Source organism: Bidens hawaiensis, unplaced genomic scaffold (genome assembly GCF_021521415.1).
Source record: "Bidens hawaiensis isolate Kalapana, Puna unplaced genomic scaffold, B.hawaiensis_p1.1 tig00000055_1, whole genome shotgun sequence".
NCBI classification, from domain to species: Eukaryota; Viridiplantae; Streptophyta; class Magnoliopsida; order Asterales; family Asteraceae; genus Bidens; species Bidens hawaiensis.
In genome coordinates, this window is record NW_027491016.1 from 6,176,751 (window position 1) to 6,190,422 (window position 13,672).

General features: G+C 40.8%; 1 protein-coding gene across 1 annotated transcript; it reads left to right on the forward strand.

Moving 5' to 3' along the window:
- The first annotated feature begins 2,524 nt into the window (after window positions 1-2,524).
- On the forward strand, window positions 2,525-3,072 carry LOC143541991 (uncharacterized). The gene is made up of 2 exons (XM_077034697.1): window positions 2,525-2,624; window positions 2,720-3,072. The coding sequence occupies exons 1-2, from the start codon at window positions 2,525-2,527 to the stop codon at window positions 3,070-3,072; spliced, it is 453 nt and encodes a 150-aa protein (XP_076890812.1).
- The last annotated feature ends 10,600 nt before the right edge of the window (window positions 3,073-13,672 follow it).

A 13,672-nucleotide genomic window follows, 5' to 3' on the forward strand; every position in this document is an offset into this window, starting at 1 on the left:
ACAGATGAGTGTGCTATTTGTTGCAGGAAAGCAGTTGAGCATGTTCTATAGTTACAAGAAGAAGAAAGAGAAGCGGAGTTGTATGCGGCAAGTATTGGGAAACCGCCATGGTCTCAGCAAGTGGAGCGGTTGCCCGATACGATCGATTCAAAGTTGAAACCGTCATTGGAGAGTCCGCCGGCTGTTGAATTGAAGGAGCTCCCGAAACACCTGAAATACGTGTTTCTAGGAGAAGGAGAGACATTACCGGCCATCATAGATGCAAATTTGGAAGATGAGCAAGAGAAGGCGTTGGTGGAAGTCTTGAGAGAGCATAAGGCAGCGATTGGTTGGACGATAGTATATTTGAGAGGGATCAGCCCATCCATTGTCGTGCATAAGATCATCACCGATCCTGAGGCAAAACCCGCTCATGATGCACAAAGAAGGTTGAACCCAAACATGCGGGAAGTAGTGAAGAAGGAGGTTTTTAAGTGGTTGGACACGGGCATTATTTTTCCGATCTCAGATAGCACGTGGGTAAGTCCGACACAGATAGTTCCAAAGAAGGCGGGTATTCAGATAACCCGTAATGAGAAAGGTGAGGAAATCGCCACCCGACCGGTAACCGGTTGGCGGATTTGTGTTGATTACAGGAAGTTGAATGCGGCAACATCTAAAGATCATTTTCCCTTGCCGTTCATTGACCAGATTATCGAGAAACTTGCAGGTCAAAAGTTTTATTGTTTTCTAGATGGCTATTCGGGGTACAATCAGATTGCTATTCACCTCGATGACCAACATAAGACCACTTTCACGTGTCCATACGGCACCTTCGCATTTAGGCGAGTGCCTTTTGGTTTGTGTAATGCCCCGACCACCTTTCAAAGGTGCATGATGAGTATCTTTTCAGATATGGTTGGGGATTCACTTGAAATTTTTATGGACGATTTTTCTATATTTGGATCATCTTTTGAAAAATGCTTAAATGAATTAACTAAAGTTTTAAAAAGATGTGTGGAAACGAATTTGGTCTTAAGTTGGGAAAAGAGCCACTTCATGGTTCAGGAAAGGACGGTTTTTGGACATGTCATCTCAAGTAGGGGGATTGAGGTTGACCGGGTGTAAATCCAAGTCATATCTAATTTACCACCGCCTACTAATATAAAATGGATAAGGGCATTTTTGGGTCATGCGGGTTTTTACCGACAGTTCATTAAGAATTTTAGTGTCATATCTAAATCGTTGTGTAATTTATTATTAGAAGATGTACCATTTGTTTTTAACGAAGAGTGTCTTAATGCATTTAATATCCTAAAAAAAAAATTGGTTGAAGCCCCGATCTTGTTGTCACCTGATTGGTCACTCCCATTTGAGATTATGTGTGACGCAAGTGACTACACGGTCGGGGCCGTGTTGGGTTAACGGGTGGATAAGAAACCTGTTGCCATATACTACGCAAGCAAAACCCTTTCCGATGCTCAAATTAATTACACCACTACGGAAAAGGAGTTGCTCGTGGTAGTATATGCACTTGATAAGTTTTGATCTTACATTTGGGGGAGCAAGGTTATTGTTTTTTCAGATCACAGCACAGTCAAGTATTTGATGGAGAAGAAGGACGCGAAGCCACGCTTGATCAGGTGGATTGACTGCTCCAAGAGTTTGATGTGGAGATCCGTGACAAGAAAGGAAGCGAGAACGTAGTGGCAGATCATTTATCGAGACTTGTGGGACAAGAAGAAGAGGAGAAAGACGAGAGGGACATCAATGAGTCTTTCCCGGATGAGCAATTGTTTTCTGTTTCAACTTTGCCATTGTATGCTGACATTATTAATTTTCTTGTTGCAGATACAATTCCGGAGTTTTGTCCAAAGAAGAAGAAACAACACTTCCTCTCGCAGGTGAAGCACTACGCATGGGAAGATCCGGATTTCTTTAGAGTTGGAGCGGATCAAGTAATGAGGCGTGCATATTGGAGGAAGAGATGCGGAGTGTTTTGTACCATGCCCATTCATCACCTTGTGGAGGCCATTTCAACGGCCAGAAGACAGATCATCGAGTTCTTGCATTCGGATTCTATTGGCCTACCATATTCAAGGATGCCGTAGCGTTTGTCAAGAATTTTGTTAGATGTCAGCAGATGGGGGGTATTTCAAAGAGCGATGAGATGCCCACGCAACCAATCCTTATTGTCGACATCTTTAATGTTTGGGGGATTGATTTCATGGGCTCGTTTCCTAATTCTTTCGGTAATCTATATATCTTGGTGGCGGTCGATTATGTGTCTAAATGGGTAGAAGCAATCTCCACCAAGACGAATGACCATACCGTTGTTTGTAAGTTTGTCCAGTCTAATATTTTTTCACGTTTTGGTGTTCCCCGCGTTATCATTAGTGATGGGGGTTCACATTTCAAAAACTTTAATTTTGGCAAACTACTTAAACGGTATGGCGTAAACCACCGCATTGCCACTCCATATCACCCTCAAACGAGTGGACAAGTGGAGGTTTCTAATAGGCAAATCAAAGAGATTTTACAAAAAATGGTAAGGCCTGATCGGAAGGATTGGTCAAATAAACTAACTGATGCTTTATGGGCTTACCGGACTGCTTATAAAACGCCTATTGAACCACCCCTTATCGGTTGGTTTACAAAAAAGATTGTCATTTACCTGTCGAGTTAGCCCATCGTGCACTATGGGCGGTTAAGAATATTAATCTAGACTATGAGTGTGCAGGTAAACAAAGGAAGTTGAACATATGCGAGATGGAAGAATTGAGAGATGAAGCTTATGAATGCGCATCCGCATATAAAGACAAGATGAAGAGAGTTCACGATGCTAAGCTAAGAAGAAGGACGTTCGAAGAGGGGCAACGAGTGTGGTTGTACAACTCGAGATTGAAACTTTTCCCAGGCAAATTGAAGAGCAAGTGGACGGGACCTTATCAAGTCAAGAGAGTTGGAAAATTCGGTGAAGTTGAGATAGAAGATTTTGATGATCATCTGAGACAAGTGGTGAATGGTCATCGGTTGAAGCCCTATTTGGAGGATGCGGATATGAACAAGGAGATACATGAGTCGGAGGTTTGATTTTTGGCGGATGAACCGACTTATTCGGTTGACTGAGGAACCAAGAAATGTCGAGCTGTAGACAATCAATTCAGCGCTAACCGGGAGGCAACCCGGCATTTGTTGTCACACCCCGACCATGACGGAAACGTCGGGGCGGAACCGATTGTTCATTGCACATGACAGTATTAAGTGACAATATTTAATCAACTCATTTAAATTCATAAAAACACAAAGAGTCACATAACTTGTTCATACAATAACCGAATTCAAATCATAGTAAATAATATAATGTTCGTTTTGCTAATATCCTAATAGCCTCGATAAGTTTTTTTCTTCAAGTCCTCGAGTTAACCTAAAGTCAAACATGTAACATTGCATAAATAGATTTTGTCAACACAAAGGTTGGTGAGCCATTTCATAGTTTTTGAACAATATATATATAATATGAAATTCCACAACTTGTATACAAAACAATAAATAATAGCAACAATTTAGATAAATGAAATCGTTAATAAGAATACATTAACGACACCTTTCTATAAGGGGATGCCAAATATACTCGGATTTTGTAAGAAATCGTTAATAAGAATACATTAACGACACCTTTCTATAAGGGGATGCCAGATATACTTGGATTTATGAATCAACCATCCAAAAGCGGTAAACACATTAGCACTCAAGCATATAAGCATATAATCACCAAATCGAGCATTTATTTAAGTAAAGTATACAATAAAGTTTGTGGTTTAAGACTCAAGTATAAATCATTTGGATTTGAATAAGTTTGTAATGTCACCCCCAAAATATAAAAGAGTGAAAACGGGGGATGAAAGTACTCATATTCAAGTAATAAACTTGAAAGATTTGATGATTTGGAGATTAACCTGAACGATGAGTTTAACGAACGAAGCCTAAAGGAGGAGAAGTCTTGTATTAGAAAAGTTGTCTTGGAATTCTTTAAACGAAAATAAATGATAAGAAATGTAAACAATTTAAAGTTTATGGTTTAAAATGTAAATATTTAAGAAATTATAATAATAGTCCTTTAAAAATGTAAGTTTCCTCGAAAGCGGGTTAAAGTATCTAGCCCTTAATTTTACTCAACCTATGTTAAGTAATAAGGTGGGTAAAAATGCAAGAAAGCAAGTCCCTTTATAATATAGATACTAAAATGGGTTTTAACGAGTGTTCCGGTGGTCGGTTCGGGTCTTGGTGACTTGACCAAACCCAAAGTCAACTTACCCAAAATAATAAATGTACGAGATAACTCAATAAATCTTAAAGAGACTTAACCAAGTATGTAGTTTTATTGTTTTAGAACTAACAACGTCCGTTAAGCGAGTGTTCGGTTTAATCGGTCCAAATTTTGTTATAAGATCAAGTTGGATTCAATATTCCGAGTACTTTGTGAAAATAATTAAAATCAGTTTATAAAGTATTTTTAAAGAAATATATAAGCTTTAATGGTTAAAAACACACTTGTGTGTCTTAAGCGAGTAAACTTGGTTTAGTTCGGTTTGGTTTGGTTTTTATCTTGGAATAAGGCCAAGAATGGTTACCACATGTCCAAACATCATAGAACTTGTAAAATAATTTATAAATAATAATACCAAAGTTTTACATACAAAAAGTCAACAACAAAGTCTTTAAACGAAAGTTCGGTTTCCGGTTCGGATCCTGTTTCGGGATAAGACCGAGGTTAGATTCTACAAACCCATAACCATGGAACTAATTAAAATGATTTTAGAAACTCAAATCTTACATAAAACATGTTTATATAACTATTTAAACAAACTAGTAAACAAGAGTTCGGCTTCCAATTTGGAGTTATTTACGGAATAACCGAGGCTAATCTCTACAAACCCATAACCATGGAACTCAAAATGTAAAATAGAACTAAGATGAGCAGAAGTTAAACAAGTATAACAAGTTTGATAGTTAGATGCGGAAAATATATATAATCAAGGACTACTACGAGTCTTCCATGTAGCTTTGTCTTATGGGCCGGACACTTAACCGACCGAGACCGGAGAAATGCCCACCGAAGGTACAAAGAGTGCTATTATATATATGTTGTATAACAATCTTCAAGTATAAATAAGTGTTAACAAGTTGATTATAATATAAGACTATGGTCAGTTTGACTTTGGAAAGTCAAACTGCCAAAAAAATATGAAGAACACATTTGAATATTTGAGAATTGGAAGAGAAAGAGATGAACAAGCAAGGATTAATGAAGGGAATAGGGGTGTATATATAGGGTGGGTTGAAAGGGTCAAGCATGGGGTGTGATATCAAGGTTTGCATGCAAGAGTGGTCAAGACAAGTCACAAAACAAAAACAAAAAAAAAACAAAAATGGGGCTGCTGCTGGTCAGCACGTCGGTTTGCGTCCGGAAGTTCGTTTTTGATGTATCTTGAGCGTTTTAAGTCCGTTTTCGAATCCGTAAAAGGGGTTTTTCAAATTAGACAAGCGGGAGTGTTTTAGTAACATAAAATCCAATATTTTATATATTTGAAATGTTCGGGATATAAATCGGGTCGGTTTACAACATAAAAACAAATACAAAATAAATACCATTTGACCCGAAATCTAGGGATGTCACATTTGTAAATTGTATTTTCTGTATAATGAGTCTAGTTAGTTAATAGTTTTCCTCAAATCGTGCAGTGTAGAGCAAGGATCGAGTGTGGGGAAGCGACACGATGATTAGTGTTGGAGCGAAATTGGAAAGCATGTGCGTCGCTAGAGGGAGCCCCAGGTACGTAGGTGATTGGTATGCGGCGACCGAAGCGGGTGGCGGTGGAAATCAACTCGAATAACACTTAAAAGATTAATATTTTAAAGCTGAAAACCATTAAAATTTGCTGCTAAAAGGTGCATTTTCGCGTATCGTGAAGATGCTAAAAAGTCAAACGGTCAGTCAAAGTCAAAAGTCAACAGTCAACGGTCAAACTAGCATCTTCGCGTATCGCGAAGATGACGATTTTATAAAAATCTGATTTCACCATCACTTTCACCATATCTTTCTTATCTTTAACCTCATCCACACATCATAATTCCGGCCGCCACCACCCCTGTCACCACCGTCACCGGCCGCCACCGTCGTTACCATCACTTTCATTGTTTAATTTCATCATCTTTGACGAACCCGATTGAAAGGTATGTATTTAGTTTTGTTTGCAATCGATTTGTTTTTAGTTTGAATGACGTATCTCAGATTGTTTGGGATTTGATGAATGCATGTTATTGGGTGTGTTTGTGGTTGGGATTGATGGGTTCGGTTGATTTTGTGGGTAGTCGATGTCGGTTTTCCGGGTTGGGTTTACCGGAGTATTGAAAGTTTTGGCCGGATTTTGAAATGGGTTGTGAAGTTTTTGATGAATGACAGTGTTTTCAAAAGGTTTTTGGTCACCAGAATAATTTTCTAGCGACTTGTCGAGTTGAAGTTTTGAAAAAGTGACAAAAGTTGTGATTTTGGGTTGGTATTTTAAGATGTCGGTGATGTTGAATGTTTTTATACGAAGGGAAATTTTCCGGCGAAGGAAGTTTTGAAAAGTAACAAGTATATGTGTCATACCCCGACTTAGGGCCTAAAAGTGTGACCAATAGTTGGTACATGTTTTGTAAATGTATCAGAGTTATGGGTTAATTTTAGCGGAAGACTTACATGTTTGATATAATATTAATTTACATTGAAAAGTACTAGGGAATTAAGTACCCAAGTTGAGAGTTTACAAAATGTTGTTATTAAATATTACAAGGATTTTTATATCAAAAACTGAGCTATCAAGTACACGAACTTCTATCTCTGGATGACTCTAATCCTTGTATCTAGTAATCATCAAACTTAGTTACCTGCTGGTGGGATTAAAATACGTCAGCTATGTGCTGGTGACTCGTTATGACTCTAAAAGCACATATATAAATAACAATCATAATACAAATATAGTTTTCTTGACAAGCTTAGCGAATATATTACTATACCCGGTATATGTAACACTGCCCTACACACACACAAGTCTCCGAGCCACGTAGCCCATACCGGAGAAACTATATATGACTATTAGCCCGCGGCCACGTAGCCTTTGACTGTTTTGGCTTAACGGTTATGTATGGATCCAGACACATGTGTATTTGGTCTGAGTTGTTTTATTTTCTACTTTTTACTACAATGTTTTAGAGATCACGTAATCTCTAGCAAATAGTTGACTGACTCAATAAGACAAACAACCTGTCTATCTTATAGAGTATAAATATCTTTGACTGTTTATAAAGGTTTAACGTATTCACCTGTACGGTCGGTGTGATTGTCAGATAAACCTTCTTGATTGTAAATGATTGTCAACCTATAACAAATAGGTTTGAATGATCACCTTGTTGGTGTATTTTGTTTAGACTGCAGACCATAAGTCTCGGTTTAACCTTGATCAGGTTTACGAATGTTTTGAAATCATGATTGTATTTTGTGTGACGTTTGATATAGCATGCTTTGGCCTAATAGAGTGTATCACGTTGGTAAACTTCTCCAGGTAAGTAAGCGGATCCCGCTGTTGATTGGGATTTGTACGAATTACTTACCTTAGACAAGAAGAGTCTACTAATGATATCCCCCTTCCAGTTACTACATGTCCGTCAAAATATAATTTTGTATAACATTACTTCTTATTGAAGTAACGTTTTACTGAAAACTGTTTGTGAATGTTTCTTGAAAATTATTTCAAGGTTAAAGGCCATAGCCTTGACTGAGTCTAAGCTATCTATAATATGATTGAAATAACTTAAACTTATATCCTACCTTAGGGAATGCTCGGGATACTAGTACTAAGGCAAAATGACTGTTAGACTGGCAGAAATTCGCTTCTAACTCGCTTATTCTGATCAACGGAACGTCAGAGCTTTGTTCCTTGCACGTTTCACGAGAAAACTGAACCTCAGAACTTCACGGTACTTGGGCACGTTCTCCAATGCTAACTATGTGAAGGTGAGGGTGAATGTGGGATGATTTAGCTTCAAACCCGTAGCCCCTTTTTATAGGCAAAGTTTTGGGGACCGTCGCGTAGCGTGACGCCCTTTTCCTTAGGCCGTCGCGTAGCGCGACGCCGCAATTTATAAGGTAATGCCACATGTGGACACGTGGTTGGCCATATGGCACTTGTTTCTTAACCTGGTTATCGCGTAGCGCGATGCCCCCTTGCTCTGGGACCGTCGCGTAGCGCGGCGCCCCTTTTTCCTGGTTTCTTGCGAAACTGCATCGCGTAGCGCGATGATCCCTTATCTATGCCTATCGCGTAGCGCGATGGGTCTTGAAAATCAAAATTTTCATTTTGAACCCCTTTAAGTTTCAGAATTGTCATTTTTAGCCCAAAATTGAACAGGGTATTTTCAAAATGTTACATCCTCCCCACCTTTTGAATAATCTCGTCCTCGAGATTTATTGAAATAGATGTGGGTATTTTCTTTTCATTTCTGACTTAAGTTTCCATGTATACTCGGGTCCACGTCTTGAATCCCAACGGACCTTTACTAACTTGAGTCGTATGCGTTTAAGAAACTTGATCATGTTATCTTCAATTTGAATTGGTTGCTCCACGAATTTAAGTTTTTCGTTAACTTCAACATCTTTTAACGGCATTGCAAGGGTTTCATCGGCTAAACACTTGCGTAAATTTGACACATGGAACACATCATGAATGCCTTTCATTTCATCAGGCAACTCCAATCTGTAAGACCCCGAATCCTGGGAATCCTACAGTTGGTCATCACATCCACAATTTCACAAAAATTTAAAACCAAACAATTCTTTGTATTTAAAACCAGTTCAAAGTAAATAACAGCGGAAAACGTGTAAGTATTTAAAAATCCCAAACACGGGTACAGGTGTCCAAAATCAAATGTAAATAAAATATTTGTTTTATTTGAATTCCTCGACCAGAAATGCCTTCAACCTTCCGAGTAGTCTCCAGCACGTCTAAGCGGTAGCATCCATTTCTTAATCTGAAAGTCAATCTAACATAAACACAAAGTCAGCTTGAGCTGAGTGAGTTCAAGTTTTCATAATCGACATTCATTAAAAATTTAAATTCCATGAGTATGGAATGTAGGGGAAATCATTAGTCCATAAAATCATAAATAGCTTTTCTTAACCAAATCATAAGTAAATAAAACATTAAACATCTTTTCGCGTAGCACGAGACTCCTCACCCCGGGTCTTCGCCGAGTAATATATTTGACCCAGCCGCGGTTTAACAAAACCATTAAAATCATGTAACACGAGCCTTCTCACCCCGGGTTATCCCCAAGTAATATATTTGACTTGGTTACAGTTTAAATAAAACAATTCACGCAACACGAGCCTCGTCACCCCGGGTCATCCCCAAGTAATATATTTCACTCGGTCGCGGTTTAAAAAAACCATTAAAATCATGTAACACGGGCCTCCTCACCCCCGGGTCTTCCCCGAGTAATATATTTGACCGTCACAATTTACCAACACATACACATTCACATACACACATACAAACATCTAATTCGAACATCCAACCAACAATATCATCACATACGATCCATAAATAATGGATAATCTAGGCATTCAATACTAAGCCTAATATTAATATAATTCACCAATTAATACATTCATCGTCGAACACACGTACACGGGCCTCTCCACCACGAGTGTAGGCTCCTGGACGGATCGTACACGGGACGTCGCTAACAACGCAGGTGCGGAATCCCTGCGTGGGTAGATACGAGTGTAGAGTATGTAGAGATCGAACACGAAAGCAATAAACCAACCACGTTATATTAATAACAACCACGTGACCCGAGGTCACTGTTACAGACTATGACACGAACAAGTTCACTAAACAACTGAAACAAACCCTAAAAATGACCAACCGCGTAAACTGTTCGCTGAACAGTATATAAACACGACAACTTCGCCACAGGCGAAGTTGTCAATAACTTCGCTGATTCAACAAGTTCGCCATAGCGAACTTGTTGACAACTTCGCGCTTTACATAAATAATCAAATTCAAAACATAATTACATTACAGACTCGATTACAAATGCTAGACTATGAACTACTGACACACATGTACCAACAGACTCCCCCTTGGCAGTAGCTTCATATCTTGATCTTCAAATCTTGAGTCTTGTAATCTTTCATCTCTACGCGTGCGCCCCTTCTCTAACACATACCGACACCACCCGTTGATATTTCCTAGCTTGATCCTTCCAAGCAGGAATGTAGAAGATCTTCTTCTCGTTGAGCACTTTCAGATCAGCCTTCGATAGATTAACAAGATGCATCGGGTTGTAAACCCGAAGTACTTCTTGTTCATCCTCATCTTCCATTACCGCCTCAGCTGTCTCACAATCCACGTACCACCATTTTAGATCTTTGAGCACGTCCTTGGGCATGAACTTCATCGGTACTTCTTTAAGGCACCGGATCGGTTTGTATTTCATAACCATCCAAGGTTTTCCATCAACTCTCAGACCTCTATCCTTGTCTTCGACAAGTTTTCCCTTTTGTGGTTTCAGTAGCTCAAACTTTTTCTCTTTAACGCACTCTTTCCACACAATCTTCGCAATGATTCTAGCCATGTTGTTTTCGCTTCTGTTTATCAATCCCAATCTGGCTAAATCTTTTACTTCACATTCTGGCAGTGTGTTTAGAGATCTCAACTTTCTCTGGAAGTACTGAATGCCATCGTACCTCTTGATCACAAAGAGCCGCAGCTGCTCGTCGTATAACCAGCAGATAATACCTTTCTTGGCTTCCGTGTATCCCTTAATATTGTAACTTTTTCTGAACATCTTAGGGACCGCCGGCTTCTTCGTCTTTACGAACCAGTGGGCACAACCCTCCTTCCATTTCGGTTGTTCCTCCCACTCAGCATCTTCCTCCACATTCTCGTCACACAAACCTGTTCTGTCAACCTCCGGAATCTCATGTTCCACGGAGTCATCCACAATCTCACCTTCTTCTAACATGTTTTCAACCGTAATCTGTTCTCCAATCCTCTCAATCTCATCCACTGGCAGCACATCATCTTCCATCATAAACTCATCATCCTCCTCATCCAACTCTTTCAATGCATCTATCACGTCTTCAACATCAGCATCATCATCAACTGCTACAACATCGTCACCAGCTGCATTTGTAGACTCCCCCTCAGTTGTGGAAGCCCCAAGAGCCTGAGAGGTTCTTGGCAGCTCACCACCTGCACCATCTGGTGCATTGGGATCATCGTCATGATCTTCTCTTCGTTTCGTCCTCAACTCATCACCCCTACACGTCTTCTCCCCCTGAGATGCCAAGAATGCCTTAAAGGCATCTATTATTTTACCGTGTTCAACCAGGAGGGCTGCTTGTAGTCGATTGGATTCCACTAGGCTCTGAATGGTCTTTGTCTGATCAGCAACAATCCGCTCTAGTGATGTAATCCTCTCGGAATCTGAAGTAGGCGTAGGAGTTGGCGAAACATCAGCAGAAGTGACCGCAGGTGGTACTCTTGGTAACCCTGCAGTAGAAGTGATGGTCGACTCCACAAACCGTGCAACTACCACCGGTGGATTAAGCGGTTGTGGTGGTAGAGACACAACTGTTGGGGCCGACGTCTCGACCGCTGTAACCTGTGCTGTAGTAGGAATAAGAGACATACCAGATAAGGCAGGTGGAGCAAAACGTACCAGCCTTGAAGATTCTCCAGCTCCCGAACCCATACCTCTCTGTTCTCTTCTTGAACGTCTAAGCACAATCTGCACTGCCTCCTCTTCATCAACTTCTTCCTCATCCTCGTTTTCCGTTCTCGGTCTCTTTCCCGTAGTCCGTTCCCGAGACACCATAAGTCTTCTTGCCTCAGCAAACGTCTCGTCTAGATCAGAGTCAGCTACCGAAGTAACTGCTCTAGTAACATCTACGAACTGAGGACCCGAGACATCCATATCAAACACACCATGTACGCCAAAGGCAGCATTAAGGTCAACGTCTTCAGCAGTAGACACAGTGTGAGATACAGTAGCTGGCACAGCAGCAGAGGCAACATTAGAAACCACAGGCGCAGCTGATACAGCATGAGGTGCTGCCGCCTGATGTGGTTGGGGGTCTCTGAACTCGTCCCCTCCTGCAGGAACATACTCCGGGTTGATGAGATACCCGAATAAAGGAGTATGCCTGGGACGCAGCTCAGGCTTGCTACGAGTGCTCGAGGTGCGGCACTGAGCAAAGATACGTTTCGTCATGCATTCTACGTATCTTATTGGGCGTCTCTGTGGCAGCGACGGAGCGACATGATTTAAAATCATTTGTAAGAAACGAGGATACATAGTGAATCGCTCGCGCGCCACAGCCCTTCGCTGACGATCAATCTCGTAAAAGATTAGCTGACTGAATGAATATCTGCGGTTGTAAGTCAGCGCTATCATGGCCGACTGCATCGTCGCGCCCATCCCGTCTGTTCCTGCCTTCCTGCCGGACATGCATACAATTAACACATGCATCAGGAAGCGCCACTGATCTAGCAGAAATCCTTTCCTCCTCTGCGAGTCCCCCAGCGGACCCGAATAACCCATCCTCAAATAAGCTCCATCCCGGAAAGGAGCTACGAACTCCGTTGGGTCATCTCTAGTTTCTTCACCGAACTGCAGAGCCAACCGTATGTCTTCCGAGGAAAACTTTATGTCGTGACCATTTACGGTTGCTCGCATCACCGGAGGCTCAGGCCTGCAATCGTAGTACACTGTCTGCCAAAAGTCTTCAATGTTAGGCAGAGAAATAGGCAGTGTATTTGTCAGCGCGTGATTGATCGTAGGAGAAACGTAATAATCTCCCTGTAGTCTTCGACGCCTCGTGCGTCTGGATCTAACGTGATGTACTGGTTATGGGCTGGAAAGAATTGTCGTTGCTCATCACCATCATCACCACCAGCACCTCCAATAGCAGCCATATCTGCACCAAACAAAACAAGTTAGACAGTGTGTAAGCAGCTCACAAGTTCGCTAAGTACCACGAGCGAAGTTGTGATTAAATCTATACAGGCGAACTTATAGGTGAGGCGAAGTTGGGAACAACTTCGCTTCAACTATAATTTCGTCTAAAAATTGTTAAGTAAAATGGTATAGGCGAAGTTGATGTTAACTTCGCTGAATCACAACATCGCCAAAGGCGAACTTGAGTTCAAGGCGAAGTTACGGATAACTTCGCCACAGGCGAACTTAAGCTTCAAGGCGAAGTTACGGATAACTTCGCCACAGGCGAAATTAATCTCCTGGCGAAGTTGTGGATAACTTCGCCTAAACCTTAACTTCGCCTGAATCTGAAACGGCGACTGTTCAGATTCAAGGCTTAGATCCGATGTTTTCGGACCGATTTGACGATCCATCAGTGATTAACAACATAGAGTAATGATATTGAGACGTAAAGGACGTCCATGAACACGTAATACTTGGTTGAAAAACTAGGTTTTGAAGGTTCGACGACCCGAGGTCTCGAACCGGGTAAAACTATAACGAACGAGTATGTTTGTGAATGATATTGACCACACATACCGTTAAAGAGCACAAGAAATTGAAATCAAGGATCGAAAACGGAATGAAAACAAGATCTCGGATA

Bases quoted from the DNA above. Each gene is read 5' to 3' on its own strand.
- LOC143541991 (XM_077034697.1), top strand. From the start codon at position 2,525: ATGGTAAGGCCTGATCGGAAGGATTGGTCAAATAAACTAACTGATGCT. The intron at 2,625-2,719 runs GTTGGTTTACAA...ATGAGTGTGCAG, and splicing joins TATTGAACCACCCCTTATCG to GTAAACAAAGGAAGTTGAAC.